Source organism: Oryctolagus cuniculus, chromosome 5, assembly GCF_964237555.1.
Source record: "Oryctolagus cuniculus chromosome 5, mOryCun1.1, whole genome shotgun sequence".
In the NCBI taxonomy this organism is placed as follows: domain Eukaryota; kingdom Metazoa; phylum Chordata; class Mammalia; order Lagomorpha; family Leporidae; genus Oryctolagus; species Oryctolagus cuniculus.
Window position 1 is genome coordinate 51,678,476 of NC_091436.1, and position 13,369 is coordinate 51,691,844.

At 36.8% G+C, this 13,369-nt stretch overlaps 2 protein-coding genes across 3 annotated transcripts in view; both read left to right on the forward strand.

Moving 5' to 3' along the window:
• The window catches only part of MCM9 (minichromosome maintenance 9 homologous recombination repair factor), a 404,677-nt gene that overhangs the window by 251,600 nt on the left and 139,708 nt on the right, over positions 1-13,369 (forward strand). The gene's annotated exons all lie outside the window — the stretch shown is intronic.
• Positions 4,425-13,369, forward strand: part of CEP85L (centrosomal protein 85 like) — a 184,618-nt gene continuing 175,673 nt past the window's right edge. Inside the window, exon 1 of the mRNA XM_070073669.1 lies at positions 4,425-4,920. Within this exon, the coding sequence (XP_069929770.1) occupies positions 4,806-4,920 (115 nt within the window). The 5' untranslated portion in view covers positions 4,425-4,805. The remainder of the gene's footprint in view (positions 4,921-13,369) is intronic.

Below are 13,369 nucleotides of genomic sequence, written 5' to 3' on the forward strand. Positions count from 1 at the left end.
AGATTTGAGTTTCCAGATTACACTGGGAACATTTTCAACTCTTACCAGTAGCTGCCCTCATTTCCAGCCACTGAAAGAATTGAGAGGAGCCAGAATTTTCAGCTGGTAGAGGATGACAGTTTATGGTGAGAATCATAAAGGACTGAGTACCCGCGTTGTAATCGTGACTTTCCTACTTGTTAACTATGTGATCCTGAGTAAATTACTATCTCTGTATCTACAAAGCAGATGTTAGTTAATGAATTAACGCCCCAAAAGCTCAATTAACAGAGAGCCAGGCATTTTGTAAAACTTGAGTAGGCATTGATTCTTCTGTATTCATCCTGATAGAGTGGAAAGAACCTAGGTTTTCAGTTAAGGAAGCCAGGCTTTTAATTCAGGCACTGGCCTTTATTTTTCTTGGGAAATTACTTAATTTCACTAAGCTTGCTTCATCTTGTGTAGAACGTAGATAATAACAGACACACAGCATTAGAAAAAATGCTATTTAAAGCTGTGGCAGATGATTCCTGATACCCTTAGGCTCAAACACCTTTGTTGCCTTGCTTTGGATATGAAAGAGGAAGCTTCAGGCAGGTAACTCAATGGCTTTGAACAATAAAATAAGAATTTTGAGGATCCCAGAACATGAGATGAAAGTACCAACCCTAGAAAGGAGAGAAGTCCAGAAAAACAACCGAGAGTCTTGGGTTGTATTTGGGGCAATAGTCTTATTATCTAATATTAAGTTGTCTGTTACTTGGCAGGAGAGCGGACCATTCATTACTTTTGACCAAAAATTAAATAGATATTTGTACCTAAGCAGCCTCAGGGGGGTACTGTTTTGGAGAGTGAACAAATTGGGGTGATGTGTTACAGTGTTAAGTGAGGTGATACAGCAAATGGCAAAGTAAATGCAGGGGCGATGTACAGGACACATAACAAATTCACCTTCAGAGGAAAACAGTGAGAGGCAAAGAAGACGGACTTGGAGATGTGGGGAGGAACAGCAGATTTCTCACCAGTGTGTGGGACGGCAATCAAGTGCTTTTATTTTACAATGATCTTAGGAGATTAAAAAAGCTAGAGTCAATTGAAGGATCTGAGTACCCTGGCAATTCAGTTATAGACCCTGCAGGATTCTTATGACAATTAAAGTTAATGGGTGTAAACTAGCACAGAGTAATCATTTGATGAATGGTAACTATTATCATCCATTCTGTTGATTCATATATTATTCAATGAATATTCATCTTGCCTAAGGAAGCTAGGCAAAGAGCAGCTGGCACACGTCGGGGCATTGGAGCATGCTATGGCCAAGACTTACTAACATCGCTGCTCTCACTCCCCACATCTCCACCGCTGGCCTGTGTTTCCTTTGGGCACAAGAAAATACACTCCCTAAAGGAACAATCTGGGCTTCTAGGAGTGCCAGGGCCGTGCCTCTCAGAGAGCACAGGCAGGCTCGTGTGACGGCAGAGGCATTTTTCTAAGTCATGTTTATGCCCGAGCCTAGAGAATGCCTTGAGGTTTTAAAAATATTTCATTAATCAACTCACTTAAGGTAAGGGTGACAAGCAATGTTCTAAAAACACGCAGTTATTTAACCCGTGATCCATTTTCCAGTAAGCAACTACCAAGATAGCTGGAGCACAAGAATAGGTAATGTTTTTGTTTTCCCAAGATGTAGTCATTGCGATTATTTTTAGATGAAAGATTTGGAGCTCAGAAGCCCAACTCATAATTATGTTGCTATGATTTTACAACCAGTTGTTTGGTGGAATTCATTCTACTGTGAAAACTTTAAAGCCATCACACTTTCTGAAAAAGTCAGGGGATAAAAACTGCAAACAACATATTCCATGACATGCAGTGCTGTTTCCTGAGAACCTCACGTCTTTCCATGCTGCAGCTTCCAGGCACTTCTCCCTTAGCCTTCTCCTGGTCCCCACCCCCTACCCTGCTCCACCAGTGATTATGCCATTCAAGGATGGCCCCTGCTTCATGAAGCGTCTCCGGGTCCTCTGACCCCCTGCACTGATTGTGTATCATCAACTTTTCTTGGTATGCTTTATCTTCTCTGTTGAATTCTAGTTTATTTTCATATATAACTATTATTTCCCAAGCCAGGTGTCTAGAATGTGGTGATTTTACATTACCAAAACAGTACGTCAGATCAATATTATCCAAGATCTGGAAGAGATGGGAAAAATTTAATTTTCTCATTAACTTAACACAAACTCCATACTCATCACCTGAAGGTGTTTTTTTTTTCCTGTACTTTTTTCAATGATTTAATCCTAGTGGAACTGCAATTTCAGTCCTGATTTTTTTTCAATGTTCCATCACAATCATAACTCAAATTTCAATAGAGCGTTAATAAATATTACTTTAAAGTCCACAAAAATATTGACTATTTCTTGTTGTTAAGGTTTCAGATTGTCCAATATATTCACTATTATAAATGACACTGTAGTTGATATATTAATGCACTTGTAGCTTTATTAGTGTGTGATTCTGTATGCATGCACCTGTATATTTTGATATTTTTGTCTTATGAGGGTATCACAAAGGGAAAAATACTGAGTCGGAGTATGATTATTTTCATGGTTTTAAATGGCATGTATTGCCAAATTATTTTCTAAGAGTTGTATCAATTTCTATCATAAGTACGTAACAGAATGTTTCTCCAAAATTTCATCAGAAGTATTCCCTTAATTATTTCTTTTTCATAAAAGTAAACACGATGACATCAATTTACTGCTTTAATTTTTTAATTAACCCTATAGAAAACTAAGGAGAAAAACATATAGCCCATGATCCTGACTAACCAAATCATTACATTTCCATAATTGTATTAGTTTTATTTATTTAAAAAAAATTTTAAACAGAAAAACCACTGTTCCCCTAGGTATAGACAAGGGCTGTAAATAATAATTAAATCTCAAAATGTCAGTTTCACTCATCTACATTTTTGTGCTCTGTAAGTTGTATTAGTTTTATAAAACTATATTAATTTAAATATATTAATATATTATAAACTTACATATGAAATTGAAATTTTTGTGTACTCTCTTCTCAATTCTACTCCCTTTTCTTGTCTTTATAGAAAGAGATATTTGGCATTTGATGTTTGTCATTCCTTTCTATTCTCATATGTTTCAATAGTTACATCTTTGGTTACTAGGCTAATGAAGTTGCATGTCTTTCCTTGGCAGAGCTAATACTAAAGTGTACAAAGCCTACAGTAGAAGTGTAGAACTGTCTTCAAATTTTTGTTCTGCTATTTGCTAACCATGTCACCTGGAGCCTTTCTGCGCCTCACTTTTCTCACCTATAAAATGAAGGTAATAATGATTCTTTAACATATTGTTAAGACTAAATGGGAGAGTGCCTACAACATTCAGGGTGCCGTACTCAGTGCTCAATAATTACCTTTTATTATTACTCTAGTTTCTCCTGTGAATTATTTGTTTCTTTCTTAGAAAGATTAGATTATCTAAAACTTGTGGTGCACTTTCCAGACATGACCATTTACTCTTCACCATGGCTGAATGGGTCAGGAATGCCACAATCCCATTCAGCAGGGAGCAGAATGGTACCAGCACCTTACACGTTGCATGATTAGCAGTAGCTCCATCAAGTCTAAGCCTAACAAGTAATTTCGTGACACAATGTCATTGGTCTAGGAGCTTGTTTTAGTACTGTTCTTTCACAACGTCATTATAAATAGGCCCGGGTTCTCTCTTATTTGTAATTGTTTTAATTCTCTATTTTTTTGTGAATATTCTGCATAAAAGATTTTATTGCTTCTATAAAATTAAAGATACTATTAAAATTAAATAATGTTACCATTACTAAGTATATTTAACTTGTTAGAGATTTAGAATCTCATAGGGTTGGTATTACTTTTCTCTACCTTTCTAAAAGACAAAGTAAAGATCTTAAACAATTTCTGCAGCCAAATTTCAGTTCATTAACATATTCATCCTGAACATTTTTACATTTTTACTAAAATAACTACATAATTTTTGGGGTATTTATAAATGTTTAAAATTTTAAAAGAATAATGAAACTTATCAAGTACCTTTATAAATTGTATTTCATAATACATTTTGAAAATTGTTTTTTCAAGATACAAGGAAAAGTACTCTGGATATAGAGTATAATCTATTCTCATGGATTAATAGGACACATCAATAAATAGCAGTTTTGTATATACAACTTTTGAAACGAGAATGTTAAAAATGACATTCTGTTTTATTTGAATATTCTGACACCTCTTGCATTAAGGGACATTCTCCTTATCATGATTAAGAAAGCCACATACAGAGGATGGGGGTTAAGGAGGCAGTTGTGGACGACTTTACAAAGTCCTCAGGCGTGGTGACGTGAGGGCCCTTGAAGGCTAAGGGAGGTGCAGACAGCATCTCACGGTTCAGGAAAAGGCCCCACAGTCCTAAATCTAGTGTTTGTTTTGATTTTCTTGCAGTAGGAGAGTTCCCTGGCTCTCTTTCTATCAGAAACCACGTAGGTAAGGAAGGGGTAGTGTAGGTACCAGGAGTCTGTTGAGACCATTGCCTACTAAATGACAGTGTGGCCCCTCACCTGGCCACCTGCCAATTCACCCAGCTACGCTCTGTAGCAGTACTCTGGGCCTGGCTTCTTGCCAGTATCTGAAAACAGATCGAGGCAGATGAGCTCCCCTGGGGCTTTCACTTGAGGGCTCCTTCGGCTGACAACTTCTGCAGGGAGACTGGCAGGCAGGCAGGCAGGCAGCAGTGAGCCAGCTCGCAGCCTGTGAAGTTTACCTCTTGACAAAGGTTATGCATGAATGCCTATACACACACCAGCACCATTCTCAGAAAAGCCTTCCTAAGCCCCTGGATGAAAACACAACAGGAAAGCTACAGTGCCTGGTGCCAGCTTCACGTGTAGCAGGTAGGTCGGCTTGGGGTGACGACTACCTCTGTCACAGGAACACAGAGATACACACTCTTCATCTGTTCACTACAACTCATTTCCTCTAAGACATTTTAAGCCATCTGTTCTAAAAGTTCGGATGTGGGAAGATGGAAAAATTAACAACACACACACACACAAAAAAACATTGTGTGGTAAAACTCCAAATCAAAACTGTAGCAAATGAGACATTGCTCTTCTATGCCTTAATTTTCCACAAAGCAGTCCTAGGGAGTTAGGACTGCAGCATGCTCCAGAGCTGAACAAATTCAGGGGCCATTTTAGGGCAAGCCAGGGTGGGATTAGATGTTCCAGTCTGCACTGTTCTCCTAAGCCTGCCATGATCTGAAACTTAGCTCTTGGGCCTGGGCCAGAACCAGACTGACCTTCAAGGGAAAGTAAAGAAGGCAGCAGCAGGCCGACAACTGTCCTAGCGAATTCTCCTGATCCTGCCTTTTTACCCCATTCTGCCAGAGCACTGATCCCATGCTACCAACCTCCCACACCCCTCTCTACAGCTCCCTCCTGCTGAAATCATACACAGGGGCACTTCAGAACGTTTGTGGGGAAACGGAATTAAAGGATACATTTAATTTTTAAAACCATGCAGACTTATTCCATAATCCGCATTTCCATGACTTTTTTGAAGACCCCTTGTACGTATGTATTTCTGAATATTTTTGGCACCAAAATAAACTTGGCTTTTAATTCCATTTTACATAAACTTTTACATGGAGCTTTTTCATACCTTTTAAAGGTTATGAGAATAAATGCTTATCACTGTATCTTTTGGTCTAAGTTGAAAGCAATGATTTTTCTGTCTTTCATTATATAAGTAGCTTTCCTGATTTACTAAGGTTAAAGTTTGCTCTGTGAGTTCATTAGAAGATTATCTGTGGTAGAATTAAAAGTAGCTGATTAATTAATATAAAGATTTATACAATGTCCCAATTAGGGACATGTTTTGTATATTCATGTATATCTTATGTACATGTCTCTTAAAATTCCTTTAACTTTGTCATTATTCACAGTATATGTATGATGAGTATGAATTAATTTGGATGCTTTGTCCATTGTTAATTATTGCATTCTCTGTGAACATTTATGATAACGAATTTATTTGGTATTCAAGTGGCTCTTTGTGCTTTCATTTTGCATTTCAGTAGTTGGTGATTCACAGTGCATAAAACATTTAAAAAAATAGTCTCAATTTTTACAATGAAATAGGTTGGTTATTCTAGGTTTTAAAAAAACTTTCGTTCCTAACTAGGTTGTAAGAAAAAAATGATTTTGTGAAGTATTATTTTTTTCTAAATTCAGTTTTAGATAATATGTTATAAATAGATTTACCAAGCATAACATTATTAAATATGAGTATGAGAAATATTTAAGAAATCCCTTGTCCATAGTTGTAAGTGGATGAAAGAAAAAAACAACTTTAATTTAGTCTTGATATGTACAAATAAATATAAGATGATCCACATTTTTTTTCTAAAACACATTTTGACAAATGTGTTTAGGACAACTTGATATGTTAAATTTTAGGATATAAGCGAAATAGTTCAATATCAACTTCCAGTGTTTGTCAATTTACTTATAACATAGCTGTTAGATATTGATTCAGTTTTGTTCCCCTTCCCCACTGTCATATTTAATATATATTTACCATCATTACAATGCCATGATTATTGTATTACATTTTAAAGTGATCTTTTAAAAGTTTATTTATTTTTGTTCATAAAGTACAGATCCAAGATTTCACAGATTGTATTTATATCAGGTTAAGTGACTTCTCCAATCAGTACATTATTGATCAAAGTAAAGTAATTAAGAGGATGACCCATAATGAGACTTTATCGATTGCAGAGAATGACTATCTTTTCTAAGGGATAACTTCGGTTAAAACTGACAAACCTTTCCTTAAAGCTATACATAGATTACAAATATCTATATTTGTAATATAAAACTTAAAAGCTATAAAAGACTATGGTGAAGCACACTCACATCTAGTTTTAATTGTCTTTCCCTACTTAGATATTCCACAAATAATTTTCAGATGAACAATTAATATTTTCCACACTACCTTTCTGTTTTTATATGTATCATATTGATAATTACAATAAATATAAGAAAGTAGTCTTTCCATAATCCTAAAAATTGTAGCTGGTCTCATGTGTGGTTTTATGAATATAATATAGTACTTGTTAAAATTCCAGGCATTCACTGAAATCCAACAAAAGGTTCTACTCCTTAAATCAAACCAGATCCTTCTAGGGACTGTTTTAGTAATGTTAAATTCTATTTGCAGGGCCGGCGCCGCGGCTCACTAGGCTAATCCTCCGCCTTGTGGCGCCGGCACACCGGGTTCTAGTCCCGGTTGGGGCGCCGGATTCTGTCCCGGTTGCCCCTCTTCCAGGCCAGCCCTCTGCTGTGGCCAGGGAGTGCAGTGGAGGATGGCCCAGGTGCTTGGGCCCTGCACCCCATGGGAGACCAGGAAAAGCACCTGGCTCCTGGCTCCTGCCATCGGATCAGCGCGGTGCGCCGGCCGCAGCGCGCCAGCCGCGGCGGCCATTGGAGGGTGAACCAGTGGCAAAGGAAGACCTTTCTCTCTGTCTCTCTCTCTCACTGTCCACTCTGCCTGTCAAAAAAAAAAAAAAAAAAAAAAAAAATTCTATTTGCAGTCAGGGATTCCTAAATTCTGCTATTGTGTAGCCATCTGTTGAAAATTCTTTGGAAAGAAAACTTACCAAAGTTAACAGTGTATTGGGTTGAACTCTTTTCTACTACCTAGAAGTAAGTATTCACCATGAAGACAGTCTTAATGATTTAAAATTATTTGAATAGTGAAGTTATAACTAAGTAATTACTCTTAATTAACTAATTAAAATCCTGTTGACCTCAGTGAACTCAATGTTTCACAAGTGTGTAATTTGTTTCTGGAAGCACTTTGGATAGTTGTACACTTTTCTCACTGGGGCAGCAGCTGCTAGGTCCAGCCCAGTGTGGAGCACTGAGGACCTTCTTCCCAGGAGTCATGTTTGCCTGAGTGTTTTTTTAGTCCACTTTATCCTGTCATTCCTCTCAATCCTGCCTTCCTCTTTTCAAAAATGTAAGGCACTTATTTATCTGTATTTTGTGTAGTTTTAATCTGCATTGCCATATCTTGCCTTTTTGGAACTCATCCTTATATACTGTCCTCTCTCAGAAACATTTTCATTATGCACCGTAAATCCCAAACTTCCTATTAAAAACAAACAAATAGAAAAAGCCCTCAACTACCTTGTATCTTAAATTTTTTTTCAAAAGACATATAAAAATTGTACATATTTGTAGGGTACTGTGTGATGTTTTGGTACATGTATACATTGTGTAATGTCTAGTCAGGGTGAATATGTCTTCAAACACTTAACATTTGTTTATGATGAAAACAAAAAATCTTCTAGTTTCATTTATACTTATTTTTCAATGAAAGAAATTTTATTAATAGAGAACAGATTTCATGTATTTCATAGATACATTTCTTTTTTAAACTTTATTTAAGATATATAAATTTCATGTATTTCATATATTCAGAGTCAGGAACATAGAGATACTTCCCACCCTACCATCCCTCCTGCCCATGCTCCCACCTTTCTTCCCCCTCCCTCTCCTATTCCCACTCTTAATTTTTACGAAGATTTATTTTCAGGTTACTTTGTACTCAAAAGATTAACCCCACACTAAGTAAAGAGTTTAGATACAATTCTAAGAAGATACTTCCATTACTCCATTCATCACTCCCTCAATTCTCTTCCTTCCTTCATTTTTTTCTTTAAATTTTTGTAATAACATAATTTCAATTTATTTTATAATCTCAGGCTTAAAGCACCACTAACCATAATGTTCAACAAATAAAAATTATGAAAACCACTGTTACACAGGAGTATAGAAAAGGGCTAAAAACAATAATCAAATCATAAGGAGCTTGTTTCATTCTTACACATTTCTTGTATTCTGTATTAACTACTACATATCAAAGAGAACATATGAAATTTGTCTTTTTGAAATTGGCTTATTTCACCAAGCCTAGTGGTTTCAAATTGCATCTATTTTGTTGCATAAGATAGGATTTCATTCTTTTTTATGACTAAGTGGTATTCCATTGTGCATATATACCACATTTTCTTTATCTAAACATCAATTGTTGAACATCTAGGTTGATTCCTTATCTTAGCTGTTGTGAACTGAGCTGCAATAAACTACTTTACATTCCCACCCACAGTGTATAAGCGTGCCTTTTTCTCTACATCTGTGCCAGCATTTGGTATTTTTTTACTTTTTTATGATAGCCATTCTAATGGGGTGAGGTGAAACCTCATTGTGGTTTTGACTTGCATTTCCCTGATGGCTAGTGACCTTGAGCATTTTCTCATGTGTCTGTTGCCCATCTGTATTTCATCCTTTGAAAAATGCCTGTTCATGTCCTTTGCCCATTTTTTTATAGAAAGCTTTTATTTAATAAATATAAATTTCATAAGTATAACTTTTGGATTATAGCTGTTCTTCCCCCCATACCCACCCTCCCACCCCCAAACCATCCCACCTTTTATTCCCTCTCCCATCCCATTTTTCACTGATTCATTTTTAATTATCTTTATATACAGAAGATCAACTCTATACTAAGTAAAGATTTCAACAGTTTGCACCCACACAGAAACACAAAACATAAAGTACTGTTTGAAGGCTAGTTTTACTGTTAATTCTCATAGTACAACACATTAAGGGCAGAGGACCTACATGGGGAGCAAGTGCACAGTGACTTCTGTTGTTGATTTTACAATTGACACTCTTGTTTATGATGTCAGTGATCACCCGAGGCTCTTTTCCTTAGCTGCCAATGCTATGGAAGCCTCTTGGGTCCATAAACTCCGACCTTATTTAGACAAGGCCATAATCAAAGTGAAAGTTCTCTCCTCCCTTCAGAGAAAGGTACCTTCTTCTTTGATGGCCCCTTCTCTCCACCAGGATCTCACTCACAGAGATCTTTTATGTAGGTATTTTTTGCCATAGTGTCTTAGCTTTCCATGCCTGAAATGCTTTCATGGGCTTTTAAGCCAGATCTAAATGCCTTAAGGGCTGATTCTGAGGCCAGAGTGCTGTTTTGGGCATTTGCCATTCTATAAGTCTGCTGTATGTCCTCCTTCCCATGTTGGATCATTCTCTTCTTTTTAATTATATCAATTATTATTAGCAGACACTTGGTCTTATTTATGTGATCCCTTTGACACTTATTCCTATCTATATGATCAGTTACACACTTAAAATGAACACTTTAACTAGTAAGATGGCATTGGTACCTGCCAACTTAATGGGATCTGGAGTCCCATCCTTTGCTCATTTCTTAACTGGATTATTTTGTTGGTGTTGAGTTTGTGCCCTTTATAGAACCTGGTTGTTAATCCCTTATCAGATGCATAATTTGAAAATATTTTCTCCCATTCTATTGGTTGACTCTTCACTTTGTTGAGTATTTCCTTTGCTGTGCAGAACCTTCTTAATTTGATATAATCATATTTGTCTACTTTTTGCTTTTATTGCCTGTGCTTCTGGGGTCTTTTCCAAGAAATCTTTGCCTATGCCAATGTTTGCAGAGTTTCCCCACTTTTTTCCTTTAGTAATCTGATGGTATCAGTTTGTAGATTTAGATCCTCAATCCATTGTGAGTTGATTTTTGTATAAGGTATAAGGTAGGGTCTTGTTTCATACTGCTGCATAAAGAGATCCAATCTTCCCAACACTATTTGTTGAAGAGACTATCCTTTCTCCAGGGCTTGATTTTAGCTTGGCTTATATTACTCAAAATAATGACTACAATTTTATCCATGTAGTTGCAATTGATAAGATTTCATCCTTTATAAATGGATGTAAGTAATATTACATTCTGATTTGTCCCACATTTTTAAAATTTATTTATGTATTTGAAAGGCATAGTTATATATAGAGAAAGAGAGACAGAGTGAGAGATATCTTCCATCCACTACTTCATTTCTCCAAATGGTGCAATAGCCAGGGCTGGGCCAGACTGAAACCAAGAGCCATGAGCTTCATACATGTTTTTCACATGGATGCAGGGACCCAAGTATTTAAGCCATCTTCTGATGCTTTCCCAAGTGCATTGTCAGGGAGCTGGGTTGCAAGTTGATTAGCCAGGAGTTAAACTGGCACCCATATGAAATGATGGTGTTACAGGTGGTGGTTTAATCCACTGTGATACAATGACTCCTCCTTGTCCCCACATTTTCTTTATCCATTCATCAATGGATGACAGGTTGTTTCCATTTATTGGATATTGTGAAGAGTGCTTCAGCAAGAATGGGAGTACAGATCTTCTTTACAGTTTATGTCATTTGAATTCTCCAGGAAGCAAAGGCTAAAATGGAATGAGGAGTGTAAGAGATTTATTGGTAAGTGACAAGTGAGAAATACGAAAGAGGAAAGAAGCAGGATTGGAAAGGAAAGGGTCAGACCACAACGCAGATCTGACAAGATCTCAGTCAACCAAATTTAGATCTGGAGACCAAAGACTGATGATTAGAAGGGCTTCGTCCTGGAATGAATGACAAGATCTAGTATCTTTGCCAAGTTCAGTCATTGGCTGGGGATGCCTGGAAAAAGTGGAGTGGCCACTCATATGCTAAGGCAGATGTTGCAGGTGCCAGTAGCTGGAGACTGTGAGCCAACTGCAGCCTTGACAGTCAAGTACTAAGATCTTTCTTGAAGGGAGATCAGAGAGACTAACTCATAATCTATCTCTACCCTCTTCCATCTCTGAAATACTAAATTCTTTCACCTTAACATCATATTTTTCCAACTTTCACTCCCTTACTCTCATTATATTTGCTCTTTGAATACAAACTTCCACCTCCTTATCCCCCTGCCCTTCTCTCAACATTTCAGCTCTCTCTGGATTTCACTGCTCTCTCTGGTTAAGCTAGACCCAGTTTCTCACCACTTCAACCATTTTCCAGCCAATATCATTAAGTACCTCATCCCTTTTCCCTGTATGAGTGACCACACTGCAAAACTCTACTGAGCTGCTTCTTTATTCCCATTCTCAGACTGCTGGGTTCAGCTAAACAAAAATTGTACAATATTACACAAGAATGTCACATGATCTCCAGTCTTAACTGAACCCTAAACACCACACAGAAACCCTATAATTAGGTACTTCCTTCTCACATGGCATCTGAAAAAAGCTTATAATTTATATTTTACCACATGTTAAAGAGTATGGTGGAAAAAGCAAGTTTTTATTTATTTATTTTTAACCATGTGGATCAGACTTGAATTCTAGCTCCTTATTTTCTGTATGACCTTATTTAATTTCTCTGGTTCTTTTTTTCTCATCTGTAAAATGGAGCTCATATTATATTTTCAGGATAGACTGTGTTAAGAATTACATATAATATGTAATTGCTATAGTGAGAAGTATAAAATTATTATAAGTATATACTCAAATGAGTTTTTCCTGTAATAACTGCTACCAACTATACTCTTTTGAAAATCTCATTTTCCACTGAATGTATCTCCACCCAATTCCATAACATTTTTTATGTTTTCTGTTATTAAATCATCATCTTTTCCACTAGTGTGGGTCAGATAGGAGGCTGTGTTTGTGTGTGTAGTGGAGACACAATCCGCTTCGTTGAATTTCACAATTCCATCTTTCCACTTACCCTCTGTATGTCAGAGACTGTTTCTGAGTTTCATATCTTAGCTACTTTCTCAGTGGTCATTGCAACTCAACTCTGGAATCAAAGGTACCAATGAGATTCATTTTTTGTAACTTAACAGGAATCAGAAACTTAAGATGAGGCATCCTTATCCTCTTACCCTGGTCATATCACCCAGTCCCCTCTCCCTAATTTTCTCTCTTATATTTTGGTAGCACTTGGTGAAACACCAAACCCTGTAGCCAAGCAAACATCTACATGGAGAGCTGGGGAATCACAACTTAGAATTAAGACTTCTATGAATTGGCTCCAAAGGATTTGATAAGTATTTCTCAAGAGTATTCTATGTCACCATAATTCCTAATAATCCCAAAGATCAGGAATTGATAATAGTTAGTGTTTATTGTGATACATGTAGATAACACCTGATCTACAACTGACCTGGCCAAGACCAATGAATGTTATATTTCTTAGTAAGATCTAACAGAGGTCCACCTCTGGATTATTTGTATCACCAATGTAGGGTGCACTCATGAACTTTACTAAGATATTAAGTCACTTAAATCCTCACAGCAACCCTATGAGGTAGTTACTATTTTAGTCACCAAATTATACATGAGAGAACTGAGGCTCAGACATGCTAAGTAACCTATTTGTCTTTTATTTACTATTGTATAGTTGAATTCCAGCAAACAGGAATCCAATTAAAATTTCAA